Source organism: Gymnogyps californianus, chromosome 5 (genome assembly GCF_018139145.2).
Source record: "Gymnogyps californianus isolate 813 chromosome 5, ASM1813914v2, whole genome shotgun sequence".
Taxonomy (NCBI): Eukaryota; Metazoa; Chordata; class Aves; order Accipitriformes; family Cathartidae; genus Gymnogyps; species Gymnogyps californianus.
Window position 1 is genome coordinate 34,444,243 of NC_059475.1, and position 18,711 is coordinate 34,462,953.

At 38.3% G+C, this 18,711-nt stretch overlaps 1 protein-coding gene across 8 annotated transcripts in view; it reads right to left on the bottom strand.

Moving 5' to 3' along the window:
- Window positions 1-18,711, bottom strand: part of GPHN (gephyrin) — a 310,850-nt gene that overhangs the window by 3,127 nt on the left and 289,012 nt on the right. For all 8 annotated transcript variants that reach the window (XM_050897249.1, XM_050897248.1, XM_050897247.1 and 5 more), the window contains 4 exons: window positions 7,454-7,541; window positions 5,294-5,367; window positions 2,531-2,595; window positions 1,132-1,235 (listed from right to left, as the gene is read on the bottom strand). In XM_050897249.1, coding sequence (XP_050753206.1) covers window positions 1,132-1,235; window positions 2,531-2,595; window positions 5,294-5,367; window positions 7,454-7,541 — 331 coding nt within the window. The remainder of the gene's footprint in view (window positions 1-1,131; window positions 1,236-2,530; window positions 2,596-5,293; window positions 5,368-7,453; window positions 7,542-18,711) is intronic.

The following is an 18,711-nucleotide window of genomic DNA, read 5'->3' on the forward strand; positions in this document are numbered from 1 at the left end:
ATTGTTTTTCCTTAAAAACACTCTTTTTAAAAACTTGCATTTTGAGGTCAGATGGTGTCTAGTGCAAGATCAAAAGCTGTAGAAGGTAGAAACTGCAGTATTTAAGGGAAATACAACTGTGACATGATAATATCAAAGAGTATGATGGAGTCTACATGCATTAAGTGGAATATTCCAAAGCTGTTCCTTTACTGGGAGTTTAAAGATAGTATTTCTCTGAAAAAAAGCTTTATTGTTTCTGGTGTCTGGATTACACTGCATAAAGATAAAAATTTTATTCGTTTTCAAAATCCTGCTAGCCCTGACAAAAGAGAAATGGCCAATCTTTGAAATGAAAAGACACCCAGGGGATGGCTCACAATGGAATTTAATGGAACACATTGGAAAACTCAGGCAAAAGTGAGGGTCACTACAAATTGCTCTCTGTTTTAGAGTATTTTAGCTGAGAGATAAAGAAAAATCTGGATGCCTGAGGAAGTGTGAAAGAGAGACACGGGATAAGCAGTAAGAGAAAAGTGCACAGCCAAGAACACTAGGAAGACTATAAAAGGTAATGTGTTCCTTGGTACTTTATTTGAATCAAAAATAGAAGACTAATACATTACAATAGCATGCCTTGAATCTATATTAAACAGAGGTACAATATCCATGATTGCTTCTAAGAGTGAAATGAATAGTTTAAGGGATTTATATTGCTTAGGGTGGGGGTCATGTGGGTTACTTATTTAAACTACTCAAGAACAGAAAGGCTTTAAAATTTCTATTTTCTATTGCTAATACAGAACTACCCAACTCTTTAGGTACTGCCAGATTACTCTGCATTTTTTACCACAGGTTAAAACAAATGTTTTTTTTAAACAGGAAAGCGTCCTTCCTGCCTCATTGGCAAATGGCTGCCTCTGCATCTGTATATCTTGCTCCATTAGATGGCCATCTAACACTTAGAAATTATGGGACTGAATATTACCAATAACAGAGATTGAGAATGTACCTCTGTTTTGTGTGAACTTCCTTCAACTTGCCAGAATTAGTCGAGAGCTCAGACTCCCCAAACGAGACACCCTTTCAGAGCCCAAAGAGCTGTGCTTCAACATCTTGAGAGAATTTTTAAATAGAAGACAAGCTTCTTACCCTGGCTTTGATGATGGTGGGCCGAGGATCCAGGATACCCTGCATTTTCCTCAGTGCAGGAACAACAAAGAGATTGCAGGTGACAACAGCTGACACAGGGTTGCCTGTAGGACAAAGAACAGTTGGTGGTGACTCCCTCTTGATTTACTCTGTGAAATGCTGAAAGTGATCTCATGTTTTTATAGCAATTGCACTCTAAAGGACTCTAAAGAGCTTTTCATGCTATGTACAGGAAACATTTCATTCAAGACTGGAGTGGCATGTGGCAAGTACACCTGTTGAAAGCTACGCTCTCTGGCTGATGGTGTGCTGAAATCCTGCTCTGATCAGAACTGCCCCATGTTCCTCAGGCCCCACCATTTGCCTCTGTTCCTTCGTTGCCTTTTGTCTTACACCTAGATTTGTCTGGGGCCGGGGCGGGGTTTATTGTGCACAGGTATAGGTCCTAGCTGATAGGGCTTTTGATTCATGACTAAGGTTTCCAAGACCTATGGAAAAATAACTTTCAATTCCCTAACAGAGTGGCAAAATGCTTTAGTACAAATTCTGAGGAGAATTCTACTGATTTATATGTTTTCTGTTGACTCACAAGAGAGGTGTATGACCAACATCTGTCAAACACCACTTGTCTTACACATCTGGACTTCCCTAGATGACAGTTCTAAAATAAATCCTATGATCAGACAGATGCTCCATTGATCTGTCCCCTGGAAGAAAACGTACTGCAGCAACTAAAACGAGAGAAAAAGCACTAGAGATACATCTGAAAACCACCAGCTTATCAAGAACAGGATTCCTTGTGTAGTCAGAAATCCATGCAAAGCCAGAGCAATAAGAATAAAACAAATTCCTCCTGATGCAGGAGGATAGAGATTTGTAGCTGGATCCCTAAGGAAACGTTTATTCTGAAGGAGGTGATTTCCCAAGGCACGCAGCACGCAGGAGGTGAAGCGACGCTGCCCTCTTTTGGTTCCACGGTATGATCACGATAAAAAAAAATACTCTGTGACATGTTCCTTGGCACTCCCTCGTTTTTGCCTCCATTTTCAATACTTTCGAGTGGATGCACTGACTTACATGCATAGAATATTCACTGTGAAGGTGGAGGGAGCTGTAGGAAAAAAGCACCCCTGTATAGTACCACTTACAAAACCCAAGGAAATTGTTGGATGGGAGAAATCGTAAGGCCTGTACACCGGCAAATTCTGAGGACAGGGATAAGAAAGAACTCCTTAGTATATCCCTGTAAGTCCATCTCTTCTGGGAATTTCTGGGAAAACCTTACAGGTACCTTCCTTAGGGATGCCAACACCAGACATAGGTGCTGTGAAACGTCACTGTTCTGTTTCATGTCTGTCATCTATGCACAGCAACAAAAGTAATCCACAAAACATCTTACCTGGGAGCGCAAAGATTATTTTTCTTACGCCATCAATATCCAGAGTTGCAAAAGTTGTTGGCAGGCTATGGAAAAAGAAAGCTATTTAATATCTGCACTAGGCTTTGACTGAACATTATGATGTTATTATTTAAAACATTTGGAAAAGAAAACAAAACAGGATCGATCTCTCTCAGCAGTTCATTAGCACCTGCTGCTTATTCCATACTGGGGGTATAATCCTCTCTTTGTGATGACAGAACAATTAGTTTTTCTTGGTATTTGGCTATGAAGTTTTAAGTAGATGATTTTGCTTCTGGTGAGGAAACATCTAAGAGCAGATGAACTAGTAATCAAAAATCTAAATCCTGTCTTCATGCTAGGAGCCAATTAACAAAGAAGTAATACTGAAATGATGCAGTTACAGAGCTGTATTTGTTTTTCATATAAGGCTCTCCAAATTTTTTGTAACATTAGTGACTCTAATTTCCCTTACTCCATTGTCTACAGCAGTAGTGACAACGGAGCAGTATTTCAGAGCAGCAAATGCTAGCTAGTCTGCAGATGAACAAAGTCAGATACACAGGCAGAGCTGCAGTCAGGTAAGACCTAGGGCTATCAGTAAAGAGCTCCCTCTGCCTTTCAGAGCTGCTCCTGAGTGATCTTTAGTGACGTGACTTGTTATCAGGGCTATTACAGTTACACAAATAGGACAGTCACATGATGGCTCAAGAATGTGGCTGGCAAAGAAAAGGGACTCATCCATTAAAAAAGGTTTTCTATATACCTATGTTGATATCATCCTTTTAAACATTAGAAATGATACTTTGTAGGAGCAATAATTAGGCTGAGTTCCTTGGCTTCGACTTAAGCTAACAACTATCACCTGGTCAGCAGATGATAGCTCCTGACCAGCAGCAATTTTGGAGATTTGTCGCACTTTGATCATTACTACCTAGTTTTGTATCTGCTAGGACTAATCAATATCCTATTTTACGAGGGGAAGCTGGCATTTGAAGTTTCTGTTCTAAAATGTCTCTAACATAATGGGAACTATGTGCTAGACCTCCAAATCTTATAACCAGTGCACAAACTGAGGTACAAAACATCTAATTGCTAATTCATATCTACTGGAAACTCTGAAATCTCATATGAGATTTCAACACCATCGTTGGTAAAGTCTTCCAGTACTTTCTTCTGGCAGTGCTGCTAGACAAGATACAACCTTACATCAGCTCAGCAACTTTCAGATCAAGTGGAGGAATGGTAAATCCCAGGCATCACTCTGCAGTCATGTAGCACATCAAAATACAGGCATACAAAGCAAATTCTGACTTCGCTCTTAGAACTCACTCAAGGGAATTTTTCCCAATATAGTAATCACAATTCATATCTAGGCCTTTTAAGACAGAACTAATAAAAACTAAGACACAGTATTTGCTATTGCACTACAGCCAATGAAAATGAGAGTGCTTACATTCTCAGTAAGATTAGATGACCAAATGTTTTGGTAGCAGTAAGAAATATCTTTGGATGTTTGAGGAAAATAAGATTTCTTAAAGCTTTTCTGGCTAGTTATTAAAAGTTTATTGCTACAAGTCTACAAAGGGATCACCAGAAGAAAGAATTACGTTCGCTTTCAGATAAGCCAGAACCAGAATTTAATATTCTGAATTCTCTAAATCAGGTTATCCATTCTTGTCAGCAGCAGAGGCTGGAGTGCAGATCCCACTTTTGGGACTTCCCCACAGCAGTTGTAGCAGTATGACAGAAGCAGTGAGCAATTTCCACACCTGGGCTACATCCAGCATGGGAAGAAACCTGCTTTCAGCTCACTTGTTCCTTTTATGGAAGGGAGGTGGTGGTAGTAGCAGCACAAGCACCAAACCCACAGGCAGTTCTTTACTGGATTGTATGCAGAGACAGTAAAAGTATTTGTCTGTTTTCACAGCAAACACTCACTTTCTGTTCTGCTCCCTGCCAACAGTTATGGGCTAACGGGAATCATTCCTCAAAGCTGCACTTGGCCTTGTGTTACTGGACCGTGCCAACCTAGCTTGCAAACAAACTGCGCTCCATGGTTAGTGAGGCAGAGCTGTAGATATCTTTCCGCTACTGTACTGTGAAAGGGAACTCTCTATTTTCAATACATGTAGTTTTCATTTTCTCTACGAAGCACACTTCCAGACTCATTAATTAGCAGTGCTACAGCAAAGGAAAGCAATGCTGAAACAGTTTTCTGAGGCAAATGAAACACATAAAGGATTGTGTTTAGTTTAAAATTACTATGCTTAATATGCCAATTAGATAAAACTTTGTAAATTAGCTGTCATTCCACCTCTCTCAAGAAATTGCTTGTTTGTACGAATGTGACTTATGCAAATTTTGAAGTGAAATGAGATGTCATTAAGCAAACCAGCAGTTGAATGTCCTTATATGTCCCAGTTATTTCGTAACAATGTCAGTATCTGAGCTCTGTGATCACAGTGAAGGCTGTGGCCACGTTTACACCATGCTGGTTTCCCCCCAATCCCCAAACCCAATTTGCAACAGTTATCAGAGAAATATCTCTTGCTGATAAAAAGTAATCTCTCTGTTCCAGTTAATTTCACCCATAAAGATGATGACTAATCTGAATAGGACTGATTTTGCTTCTTTTCCCATATATATCTACCATGTGGTTTATAGTATATTTGGAAAACTGAAATCTACTGAAGCACTTATATAGGATATTTGGCCCAATATAGCCTCCATCTATGCTGCCTAACTAGAAAGATTTCTTACCCCGGTTTCATAAAAACTCTGCCAAAGTGAATCTGTGCGTGAAGATCAATATCCAGCACCTGTTTAAGATAGTCCTGTTTAAATTAAAAAAAGAAAATCGATTAAGTAACATCAAAGTGGCTTACATCATCTAAGCATTCAAAGCAATTAATTAATATCAAGGGAAGATGAAAGACTTTTCATATCCTGAAAGTGCTACAGTCCAGTGGGGAATTTCCAGTATTTGAAAGAAAGTATTTTCAAAAAGAAGAGGTGAAGAACAGACTCATTTTAGGTGCCAAACCTGACTCCATGAGGACATAGTAATATATTTACTTAAAAGTCAGCTGCAGCATCAGAATCTTAGAGGACCCCACAAATATCTACTACTAAAACATTCTCTATGTCAAAGATGGAAAAAAGCCTTTATGGTTCAAAGTTAAGACTTAAAATCATCAAGTTATTTAACTTTTGCCATGGAAGCTATCTAGCTGTAGAGTTAGAGATCTCCTAGTACTTCTGAAATCAATACCATACTGTAGAAATCATAGTTTTCCAGGATACTGTAATTACTGTAATTTCTTGGGGACATGGTCTAATTCACAGTGGTCGGGTTTAACAGTCCTTAGAAAGGAAAAACTGTGGGTGACTTGTGCGTTAGTTCAAGTTAAATGATTTTGCATAAACACAATCGATCCAGTTATTAAAACAAATTGAATTACTTGTTTAGTCTTTATTGAAAATTGCTGTGCTCAAAGCTGTAGTATCCTGTCTGTTGTGTTTAGTGAGATTAAAGACACAGGACATAACAGTTATCTATGAAGAGAGACTTTGGAAGCAATAAATCTGAAGCTCCCTTGCAGTTTTCCTGTCTTTCTCTCTTTTGTGTGTGTGTGTGTGTGTGTGTGTTCAAATACTTGGAAAGCAGCAACTTTTGTCAGCCAGGCATGAATTCTCAATTATTGATTGCATTAACCCTGTTTTTACTTTCTATTTACTTTTTGGATGTTCACCATTATTTCATTAAAACTGTTGAAAGCTCAGTATCAGAGGGCTAACCATCAGTGGAATATAGGGCCTATTGACTTCATGCTGTTGCCTCAAATTCAGACTGGGGAGAAATTAGCCAGAAAGCATAAATGCCTGTAAGACCACTCAGCAGTCCTGTCATTTCCTAGTGTTCCTGTGTCTGCACTATGTCGCCACGTTCCCAATTTAAAGACCAGCACTTGTTCTTGATTATTGTTCTAGGAATACTGAGGACAATAATGGGATTGAAAATAATTGGCACTGGTTTAACTAGTTATCCATTTTCATGATGTATCCAACAATATGATTTCTACTCAGAAAAGTGACAAAAGCAGCACTCAGGTTTGCCATCTCCTAATGACTGTCTTTAGTATCTGTTAGTTATAAAAGGAGAGATGTTTCTTTTACCTGCCAAACTCACAGATTCAGCCTGGGATCAAAAAGTAATCTGAGTTTTCCTTCGCATAAGTCATGATTAATAAATGTCCTGCAGGTTCATCTACGCCCCACCAGCATCTGTGTATCCCTATTTTCTTTGATGGTTTTGGCACAGGGATTACCAACAGGAACTCAATCAACAATTCTGTTAATGATTCAAAAGGCAAATATATCAGCTCACTGTGTCTCGTATGTATTGCCTCTGTAGGACTATCAGGCGCAAAATGTGATAAAACTATTTTTGTAACAGATACAGCTTTGGCATATTCAGGAAACAGCTCTGCTGAGTAAGAAAGAGCTATTTATATACTCAGGTTGCTTTTCAAAGTACTTTCAGAGTAGCTTTATTCTATCTACATTTTACCTGCTGTAAGAATAAAAAGAGGTCTGTTGCCTTCATGTGCTATTAACCAAGCACCTTCCTCATCATAACTACATAAATCATTCCTTAAATAAAAACACATTTGCAAATCACTCACATCAAGAATTAAAATCTTCCCTGTTGTACTATGTCTACTATAGTACAGTAATAAGAACAAAGGGAATGAGGATAGCATTGAAGACTATTTTCTTAATTAATTCACATTTAAGTGTTCCAAAAAAAGTAAGATCCCTTTTTAATAAACATTAATACAAAGGTAGAAGCTCTGACGACAGACTCTGGCTTGAAATTCTTACATATATTGTAGTAAGTCATACTTAAATTTAGCATACCTTTTCCCCCATAGATACACCTCCTGATGTAATGATCACATCAGCACGGCTGATACCCTCATTCAGTGCATTCAGTAAATCATCTGGGCTACAGAAAAGAACAGGCAAGCAGATTAGTGGCATGGAACTATTACAAGTTGTAGTGTAGTGTCAGTGTGCACACGTACAGATGTACGCACACACACATATTTTAAGAAAGAGATACAGCTTTAGGATAACATAAGATCTTTTCCTTCTTAAGACTCCACACTGCTCTACTCAAGTCAAGAACTGCAATCTCATTAAGTGAACACTATGCCGTTTGGCACCTTTCTGTCTAAGAGCTTTGCAACTGGAACAGTGGGATACTTTCGGTTGGGACTGAAGAACGCTAATACAAGTGTCTAAAAGTATGTAATTTGCACAGTAGGTAGCAATACAAATTATGACTTAGATGAACTGACAGGGCTATATAAAGGGACCTGACCCATGAAAATTACTGGCCACCAAGCAGGCTGCAGTACTATCTGTCTAGCTTATTTGATGTGTGCAAAAATGGGGGTAAAAGGCTCCACTTCAAACTTCTATCAGTGAAAAGCAGGAGTAAATCCTTTATCTATCATCTTCTCCGTTAGAGGGCTCTGCAGCAAAGCCAGCTGTACATCCACTTCATCTTGAAAAAACACAGTCCCTCCTGTTCAAGTGTCTATTTACCTTCATGAGAAACAGTGTAAGGGGAGCTGTGATGTTCCTCCCTACAAAGAGTGTAACTGCGAAGGTGAAGGATAGAAGCTGAGTATATTTCCATTTTGGTGTCTTAACTCTTTCTTTTTTTTTTTTAGATCTAAACTGGAAACTTCGAAGTGGGCATTAGCTATCTAACAGCAGTACTGATGCTAATACAGAGCTTCAAGGCATGCAGTGGAGAAACTTGGTAATACAACTTACACAAGACCAAAGGAATCCAAAAGAATTTCCAATATATTAAATGCATACTTTGCATTTAACATTTGCGAACTGACCAGAAGCTGACCGATTGCTATGACTGTACGTAATGTTCCTTCAACAGTATGTTTTTACTTTAATGACCCTGAAAGTTTTTCATGGGAGGCTGTTCCTTCTTAGAACGCAATTGAACGAATGGGCAATAATGCTAGTGACTGTATAAAGGACTTCCCCTGGAATACAGCACCTCAGTTAAATGCCACACTACAATTACAAAATGCCATTATGGGTTATCAAGGCTTTGCAGGCTGCAAATGGCATGTGGGCTATCCTTTGGGAACTTTGGCTATATTTCACTAAAAGATAGAATCACTGCAGTTATTTTGGGGTTCGAGCTGGAAACAGGAAAATTAGAAATACTCTGCAAGTCCTGGTTGACCTTTCAGAGACTAAGAGAAACTGTGTGTTTCAAAAGGTCTCAGAAAGAAAAATCCTTTCCTCTGAGCATCCTGTCTTTGCCCATGGTTTAGTGAAACATAAGCAGCAGCTAGCATTACGTGGTGCTGTGTGCACTACAATTTATGCGACACAAGAAAGACCGCGCTCCCTCACTGAGTAGATACCTCAGGTGCATGCAACCCTGCACACTCCTCATCATGTCACCAGAGAGCCCTCAAGTGTCCTCTACCCTGGTTATGCCTTACAGGCAGAAAGACTCAAGACCCTTTCTCCACCATGTCCAGTGACTCATGCAGCATCTTCTTTGGCATCACAGTGTGGTTATCCTGCAAAACTTTTCTATTTGTGTTGGGTTACATGCACTCTTTAAGGTCATGTTGCTTTGTAAGAGGTAGGCAACAAACTACAGCAGAAAGAAGGGCAGATTGCTGGTGCCATAGTGTAGGCTGTGATCAATCAGACAGAATTATACACTACCATTTTTTTAAAGGAAACAGTGGCTGCAGATATTGTGGCATGCCTCCATGACTTTTGTTTAGGGTACTGGGTATCTTGGATACTCTAAATGGCCTATAATGAACGGCTGAACTCTGTTTTCTTTGGGAGAAAAGACAAAACATACGGACTCAAACAAAACCATCTCCTTCTTTGTTCTTTAGGAAACAGAGACATTTTCTTAGCTGCCCCTTCTGAAATCTCAGGATCATTTTATCCAAAAACCAGCACAAGTCTTCACTAGTTGTTGAAGACAAGAGGAACGACGCAAGTCTGTTGGCTACTGTCAGTATCTTCTTCAGAGGCAATTGTTTCATATTGATTGTCTAAGTAGTAATCTGTATGTAATAAGATATTGCTTAAGATTATTATAGAGTTTGTAATAGGAAAAGTCTCTCAAGATCTAAGTATTCCTTAATCCTTGCCAATGAGGGTGCAGATTGGAATGCAGCAAGGAATACGTATTCATTACAGAGGTCGATACAGGCCTTCCTGAAGCTCGATGACAGTCAGACACTCATGCCACTATTACTAGGCTAAGACTGCTTTCAGTGTATTTTTCTCATGAGGTTGTGATGCAGCTGAGGACCTTATCTGGAGCTTGCTCCAGGCTCTTTCATTTTATCTTGCTTAATTATTTAAAAGTTATTCATAGGTAGCAAGACCACCTGTCTGGGGACATCCTAATTCTGGATTATGAAGTGTGCTTGCTCTTGGTTGTGGTTTGAGAATAACAGAAGGAACAGTAAAAAGCAAATGAGTCTATAGTTAACTGTTGTTAAATAGAATGGAAGTGCTCCTACTTATATACCAAATATATATATGTGTGTGTGTATATATAAAATTACTTAACAAAGGAAGAAAAACCCCAAACCCAAAATAAGCCCAAACTCAAATCAGGTGAGGACTCAATTCACACCTTTGTTTATGAGGGTAGCATACCACTGGAGTAGTTCATCGTACAGTTTTTTAATTACATGTTATGTAAAAAGTTGAAGATTACTGGACTTGGTGCATTTTTTTAGCATTTCCAGTAGAATGGCCTGCATAATATATCCCTTTCGTTACCATCTGTATAATGCAAGACATTTAAAAATTCTACCACTAAAACTTTATCCAACCATTAACACTGCATACCATCTTTAGATAGTTGCAAAATGCATTGAATTCTTCCAAAATGGAAGATGTGATAGAAATTTTATTGTAATAAACTGAATGATTATGCTAGTTTGGTTTTTATTCTGAAGAAAGGAGACATTTACAGAATTCCCTCCCTTGCCTTTGCAGAAAGCTTCTCTCTTTTTGCCATATTTGGCACATTTCTTTTTGTCACTCAGGTCTGTCTAACCTTCTGTCCTACTTGAGGCTGGTAGTTCCATGACTCTGCAATTAACACAAAACACTCCTTACAGGAGTCACCGGCTGTAATCTTCAGTCAACACTGTAGCAAACATTCTCCTTGCCTTTAGTGGATTTAATGCAGAGAGTTATCATTCAAATTGCATATTAACACATACTTGATATAATCAGTAAGATACTACTTCTCGTTTCATTTGTTGTATAACAATGAGCAGCTTCTTTGGATTGACATGGAAAGGAAACAAATAATTGAAGACTATTAACTTCTGAAAGAACAGACAAAATAACTTCGGCATCTGAGCATAACAGGACAAGATTGTTCTAAAAGGCCTGTGACAAATCACCATGAAGCTGAGAAATAACACTCAATGTCTGAGCAGGTACAAATCAGAAGCTATATTCTGAAGCCCTGGCCATTGCTAGGGGCAGGATACTGGATTAGCTAGACTAATGGTCTAATTTACTATGATAAATCCTTTAAGATGTCTTGTGAAAGTGCTATTCTTGGATTTTTTTCCTTCATGGGCAGAACTGTAACAGGTGCTTAGATATAATGGTGAATAACTTAATCAATGTAAAGTAGATTTTGATGGGAAGTCTCATTTCCAGATGGCAAAACTATTCTGTTTCATTTGGTGATTTTCAAAGTCAGAGTGACATTGTACACAAGAAGGGAGTGTCCTTTTCTAACATGCGGCAATTGATTAAAAAAATTATACTCTCTGTACGTTTCAGATCACATCCCAGCATCTTCTGTAAATACAACTAAGAAAATTTGTTCTATAAGGATTACATACCTAATCATATAGGTAAGTAAGCACAAATCCAAACTTTCTTTCAACTGTAGAAATCCCCATCTACAGCAGATTGTCTGCACAAATATTATGTGCATTGTACATACATTTTTGAAGCTGCAGACATAATGCTTTGCAAAAAGAGTTCATGTACTTTTAGGTTTATCTTTATATTCCCTGCTAATTTTGCCAGTCTGATAAACAGAGTATATCTACTTTACTACCTCAATTTCCTGACCCTCTTTATTCAGTTTTATGGAACAGAACAAGCAGTACAATCTGGAAATTAGTTGGAGGGTATCTGTTGTATAGTGGCAGCAGCACGCGTAGAATCCAGTAAGCAGATGCATGACATTGCAGTTGACATGCCACTTGATTTCATTAATTTGAAGAGAGGGCTTGGAGGATGGCAGTATACCAGAATAGGAACACCTTCTGGATTCATGAAAAATTCTGATTATCAAAGCTAGTTTGTGGAAAACTGTTATGCAGCACTTGATTACTGAGCTGTCTTTGAACTGAAAAGATACACAGGAGCTTAAGAGCTTGAACAAGAAAATGATGCAAGCCTCGTTAAAATAGACATGAGCCATGTAGAACATTGTTTCCTTTATCTCTCTCAAAAGAAATAGCTACAGTACAGTCAAGACCAAAGAATTCTCTATGTTTTAAGTGCCATTTTGAAGTACCCTAAATTACAGTGTAATTTTCTTTCAAATAGAAATCAACATCTGTTAATTCACTTCTGTTGATCCTATTGTTGTGCTTCACTGTCATTAATTATAAATCTGTCAGCCTTTTCTGTGATACAACCCTTAACACCAGCAGTTTGATACATGCAATTAAACTGCTCAGTTTTATAATTTAAGTTAGAAAACAAATAACAACAAATGGTGATCTGCATCACCTACCACTCTGCAGTAAAATGAGTGATCCCTGTAAAATTGAACTGCAACATTTAGTTAGGACTGACTTAGCAAGCCATTGTCACAGTACAAAATCCATAGTTCATTACTGATTTCTAGGACCATTTCCACGAAGTTCTTTGCCACAGTAGTCTCATTCATTCAAATTAACCTCATTACCTGACAGTCATTTCCAGTCCTTGTTGTCCATTGCCATATACAGCAATTACTGTTGGGTGACTAATAGAAACACTTGTGATTGTTGTACTCTTCTATGCATCAGCCCAGGCTTTTATAAACCCAGGTCTTCTGGAAACCTGTACTTGCAAAATTTGTGCATGCAAACCATCACAGTTAGCCCCTTAAACCCGCGTGCTTTACAGATATATTGGACACAGGTACAGAAAGATATGCATGCACCAGATGCATGCAGAAGTGTCTACTGTGAGTACAAAAGCAGAGCTGGGTCACCTTTCTTGCCTACTGTTTTACTTTATTTGAAAGCATCTCAAGTATTTCAGTTATATGCTGAAATAATTACCCCTTCAGACATGATTCCTCACAGATTCAGAGGAGCTACAGATTCCTGGACACATAGTGAAAACTGAAGTGCTAGCAGTGATCCTACACCAATCACACTGAAGACCGAAGTAGACCAGCTGCTCCTCTAAACTACAGCAGTTGACTGTAAACTTCCAAAGGCTATGTGCCGTCTGTAGGTACCCTGAGTTTAGCACATTCTGGCCATGCCCACACAAACTGGGAACAGTGGTTTCTGCTAGTTTTGCGTCTTATGAGGTCTCTTTTCTGCTAAACAGATCTCCCAGAAGAAGAAAAGATTTAACTAAGGTACAAGGACCTCCTAGAAATTCCCCTTGTATGCAAAGATCCTAATCAAGCTTCTAGTTCTACATCAGAAAAAAAGAAACACCTCCAAAACAACAAAGAATTTACTGAAGTAAAACTTTCATCAAAAAACCAAGAGACTGTACTTATTGTACTCAGACAGAGATCTCATCAAGCTCAATGACATTTCTGTTTGAGGAAAGATGGGATATGGATTTGATCCCTTATGATTAACTCTCATTTTTCTTGTGCTCTTGCAGTTGAGGTGACAGATTTCAAAAGGAATAGATGAATGCAGCTAGGCATAAAGACAAAGTCTGTCACCCACTCCTCACCTCATGGCCAAGAGGAATATTTTGCATATCAGTAATTGGCAGGATGCAGAATAGTGAATAGATGCCGTATTAGGTTTAGCCAACTAAACCCCAACTTCTGTAGAATGTAATATTGAATGTAGTTCAATGAATGTATTTCAATGTATTTCAATGAATGTAATTTAATGAATGAATATTTGAATGTAATAGGAATTCTGTGTTTTGACTAGTGTGGTTTTCTAAAGCAGAAGAAGATCCGATTTTGATGATGTATGTAGGAACATATGGGCACTCTTCTGAAGCTGTATTTGCTTCAAAATTCTCCGGTGTCTTTCATCATGTTCTCATAATGTTTCTTCCTTCTACCTTCTGTGGTATTTCCCTGGATCACTTTGAACAGATGCAATGTGTTTTCCCTAAGAATATAGGCCAGCTTGTGAGGAAAGCTGGAATAATTACAGTAGCTTTTGGCTTGTTCAACATGACTATGTAAGTTTTGTCTATCTGACAGCAACATAAAAGAATCTGTCTTTGTTACTTTTTGCTGCTCCTTTAATTGATGCTGCTGCACATAAGAATGTGATTTTGCAGAGTATTCTTTTTCATGCTACATTTATGAACTCAAAGAGACTTTGATTAGAGGTCTTCAACTCTTTTGCTGAAGTTACTATGAGATCTGCCTAATGCCTTCAACTTTTTCTCTGTATCTGGATGACAACATACTTTACTCCACTGCTTCCATGAACTGTTTCAGAAGACTCCCACTCATATATATGCCAGAATGACAAAAGACCAGAGACGTCAGAAAAAGAGAGAGCCATGGGAGCGCAACAGGAAAAGGTCCCATGTTGCAGAAGCCAGGTGCTTATGTACTACAGAGCACATTCCTACGTGAAGGCATTACTTTGTTGATGGCTGGGTCCTGTATCGCATTCTTGTCTGCTGCTTGTGTACATTCAACTGCAAGCATTTACTTGTGAATTGTAGTGATTTTTTTCATCAATACTGAAAGAACAGGACCAGAGCTTTGGTAACGGTTGTCTTCAGGTGCTGTGCCATTGTACTAACCTGTGAGCACTTTATCCACTCTAAATCCAGGCTAGTGTGTGTCCACTGAATGTAAGAAGAAGCCTGAGAACTGCTGGTTTCCATTAATCAATAAATTATCCCTGGCTATTTTACTGGCTGAGGACAATGAACCTTGTCCCAATACCTACCAGAAATCCATTAGTTTTTCCAAGAAGTTCGATGGGATTTCACTGGTAAAGATAATAGCTTCTATTTTATCTTCCTTCTTACGACGGAAGTGAATCTGTATGGATTCACTGAAGAGTTTTCACTTTTGGAGTGGAAAATATTCAACAGTTGTAGCTGGGTTGAAATAGTATGACTGAAGATTACACCACACAATACAATAATCAATGCCAAAGACATTGCTCATCAGTAAAGATGACAGTGCACTGATAAGTCTGAAGGGTAAACGTGGTTCTGCAGTTATTTCTTTCAGAGCACTCATGAAATATGAGAATTGGCTTACACTGACATAACTGAACGTAAAAGATTATGATTGATGTAATTAGTGCCAGTTGCTTATATAAAGCAAATAGTGTTGCAAAATCTGACACATGGTGACATGGTATTGTTATAGTGGAATTTCTTACCTTTTCATTTTGCTTTAGCTTCAATTTTAAGTAAATTTTAAATAAATTTTAAGTGAATTTTAAGTAAATTCATCCCCCCTGTAAAGTGGTGTAACTGCTATTGAACTACAGTATGGATGCCTCTATGACAGGTAGAAATGCAGTCCCTAAAGGCAATGCCTCAAAATGAAGGTTTTCTCTGCAAAGCTCCACCTTTTACAGAATCATAACTTAGTCACTTGGAAAAATCTCTGTCTCCAGAAGAAAAATGACTTGGAAGCCACAGGTCAGAGACAATATAAAAAGGCCTTTTAAAATTCCCTGCCATCAGCTATGTCTTAAAACAAATAGTTATTTTTTAGAAAACGTCAAATGAAATACGACATCGATTTTTGTTTACTAAAACCTAATACAAATTCTCCAAGAAGAGAAAACTACGTTTTTTAGAAATAAGTGAAGAGAAGGAATAGAAAGAGAGACTTATCCTGTTCGAGACCAGCAAGTCAATTTTTTGACAGCTGTTAGTCAATGGAAGGGACTAGAACTTCATTTGTCTCTACAATACTGGACTATGTTCCTTCAAGCACAAAGATGTTTTTAGTGTAAGAAAATGTCCATTGCATTTTCTCCTGCTCTGGCAGCAGAAGCATTTTCTTATTGCTCATGCTTTGGGTAGCAAGGCTTTATTCTAGGAGCTGTTTTTTGTTGATGCTTGCTCCAGCACTGCTTAGAAGAGCCCAAAGGCTTATTTAATGTGTCCTCTAGATTTAGGCTGTTAGCAATGATATTTGAACAGACTTGTATTAGGTATTCGAAGTTGATCACCTGCTGGTAGATTCCAGCTTCTAAAGCAATTTCTGATAAAGCAGTGTATATCATGTTCTTCACATTAATCTAAAATGTTTTAAAGACTGCAGGTTCTTGTAAGCTAATTGCAGTTAAGTTTTTTGGGATGTGTAGAGTATAGCATAAGATTCTAGGGGGTTGATCTCTTTAGTCAATTTAATGAGGAAAACCTAGAGTTATGACAACCTGGCTTCAGCAGGAACATAAACATTTCTGGTATTAACAGAATTTTAATTTTATCAACGTTGTGGAGCCATGTATGTCTACAGTGCACTGGTGCATAAGAACTTAACTGGCAAGGCAGTGTTATTTAATGGACAGAATAAAACACCATTTGCTTCTGTATGGCAACCATTGGTAGAATCCGTGCTCCAAGCTCTGCACTGACAGACACCTAGCTGAGCCTGCCTGTGAGCATGCATGTGCCTCAAGGTCCCAAGTGTTTTAAAAACGGTGCTCACCAATCTGGTAGGCCTTTCTCCGTAGTGTTCTGGAAGCTCTGTGTCCCTTCTTCTTTAAAAACATCTGGCTTCCTGAGGGTAAAGGAAGCAGAAGGGGTATAATAAAGAGCCAGGGAAGGAGAGAGGCTCCTGGGGTGAAAGGGATGCTCTGTGCCCAGCTGTGTCCCCCTTGGTGGCCCTGACTATTCAAAATCATCATGGGAAATGCTTCTTCTCTGCAAGGCCAGCCAATGGGAGAGAAAGGGAGTGTATGGGAACACGTCTGTTATAGTTTGGACAGGCTTCTTACAAGGATGAAGAGTGAAGTTATGGAAGGATTTAGGCTCAACTGGGCATGCCAACAACGCGTAGTTCATCTTTCCTTGCAGAGTCTATGGAGAAACTTCTTTACTCTTGACTTCCAGACAAAGCAAAATGAAGTGTTAAACACCTTGACATTTTGGAAGGAGGACCACAGATAATGGGAAAATATTTGGAGATGGGCCCCATTGAAACATTTTTAGTCATACTTTCTAGCTTCTTATTCAGGAAATGGGTCTCAAGGCATATTAAACATCACCTTCTTGACTACAAGGGGGAAAGGGCTGTACATATCCTAATTTTATATCTCCATAGTCAATAAAGATGCCACTTCATTCATGAGAAGCTTCATACCCAGCTATCCTGCTCCAAGAGGCAGGATTAGAAAAAATGTCCAAAACTGAGAAAGTTACTGCTATCAGGACCTTATTTGAAACAATGTTTTGCTATGAATACCTATTTTATGAAGACAGCATTTCCTTTTACATATACTTCTTCCAAGTTAGCTTCACTGGGAAGAAATAATTTTTAGATAGTGTCCTTTGTGACAGAAATATGAAATAAGCCAAAATCTATGTTTTTATACTCTTAAATATAGGACAATTAAATTTAAAATGCAAAAAAATCTTCACTTGACATGAAGATTTAGAAATGTCTCTTTGAAAAAAACTAAAATAAGATGTTCACAATTGAAATGGAACAGGTCATGAATAGTCATTGCGCAACTCTTGAGCCCTTTCTTCTTTTCAGCTGCCTGGACTGTTAACAACAACAAAATCAACCTCCCTCCCCAGTCCCCAGCCCAGGCTCAGCTGATCCTGCACATAGCAGCTGCAGTCTATCATTTCAAAGATCACTTCTGGGCACACGCAGATCCTGTCTGACTGAGGAACGTGATAAGAAGACTAGGCTAGCATGCCTGCACTATGTTATAGTGTTACGCATGCAGATGGACACTACTAAAAGGAAATCTAAAATCCTCTTTATCACCTTGTAAATCCATGCCTGGGTTCTCCTAGGTCATCACAGAAAGGGTCTGTCAGATCAGATGCATACTAATGTTGTTTGGAAGTCAAGGAAAAATATTAAAACTATTCAGGTTATAAATTTGAATGTCCATTTCTTTCTGACAGTTTTCCCAAGATAGCCATTTCCTAAAATGGCTTCAGTCCTTCATCTCTTCTTCTATCCATTGTCAGACAACAAAGTCAGTCTTTGTTTCTTGAAATAGGGTCACTGTGTCAGGAAGTGACCTACAAAAGACTTTCAGATTTCATAAGTGATCCCAGCTGCTGGTTTACTCATCAACATTACGGACAGCAGTCTCAAAAATCAAGAACTTTTTCCAGCAAGGTGCTAAACTCTCAAAGTACTCTCACAATGTTCTTCTCCAAGAAGGCAGACTGAAACTACATATGTTTCTAAATGACACAATGAATTACACAAAGGTAAGAAAATCAAAAGCATCTTGTCGAAATTTCCAGAAAGTTTGAAATTCATTTGAGCATCACATATTAAAATAGCCAAAGCTCTGATTGTCATTTTGTCTTTATAGATCACTGTTGCTGTGTTATTTCTGCTGGTACTGGTCTTCTGAGTTTGTGCTTCTACTACATATTGTCCATTAGTATAACATGAAAATTAATTTAATTCTCTGAAGTAAGAGTTAAGAGATTACTTGCGACCAGGAGAAATAATGTTGATAATTTTGTCTGATTTGGTATTTAATATAGTCTGGGAACCTCCCTGAACTTGCTTCTGTTTGAACTGTAGATCACATTTAAATAAATATCCAATCTTGCTTTGAAATGAGTATCTATCAAAGTATTTGATATAGTTTCCTAATAACTAATTACTTTCACTGTTCAAATTATGCTTTATTTACAGTCTGAATTAGTCTAACTTCAATATCTAG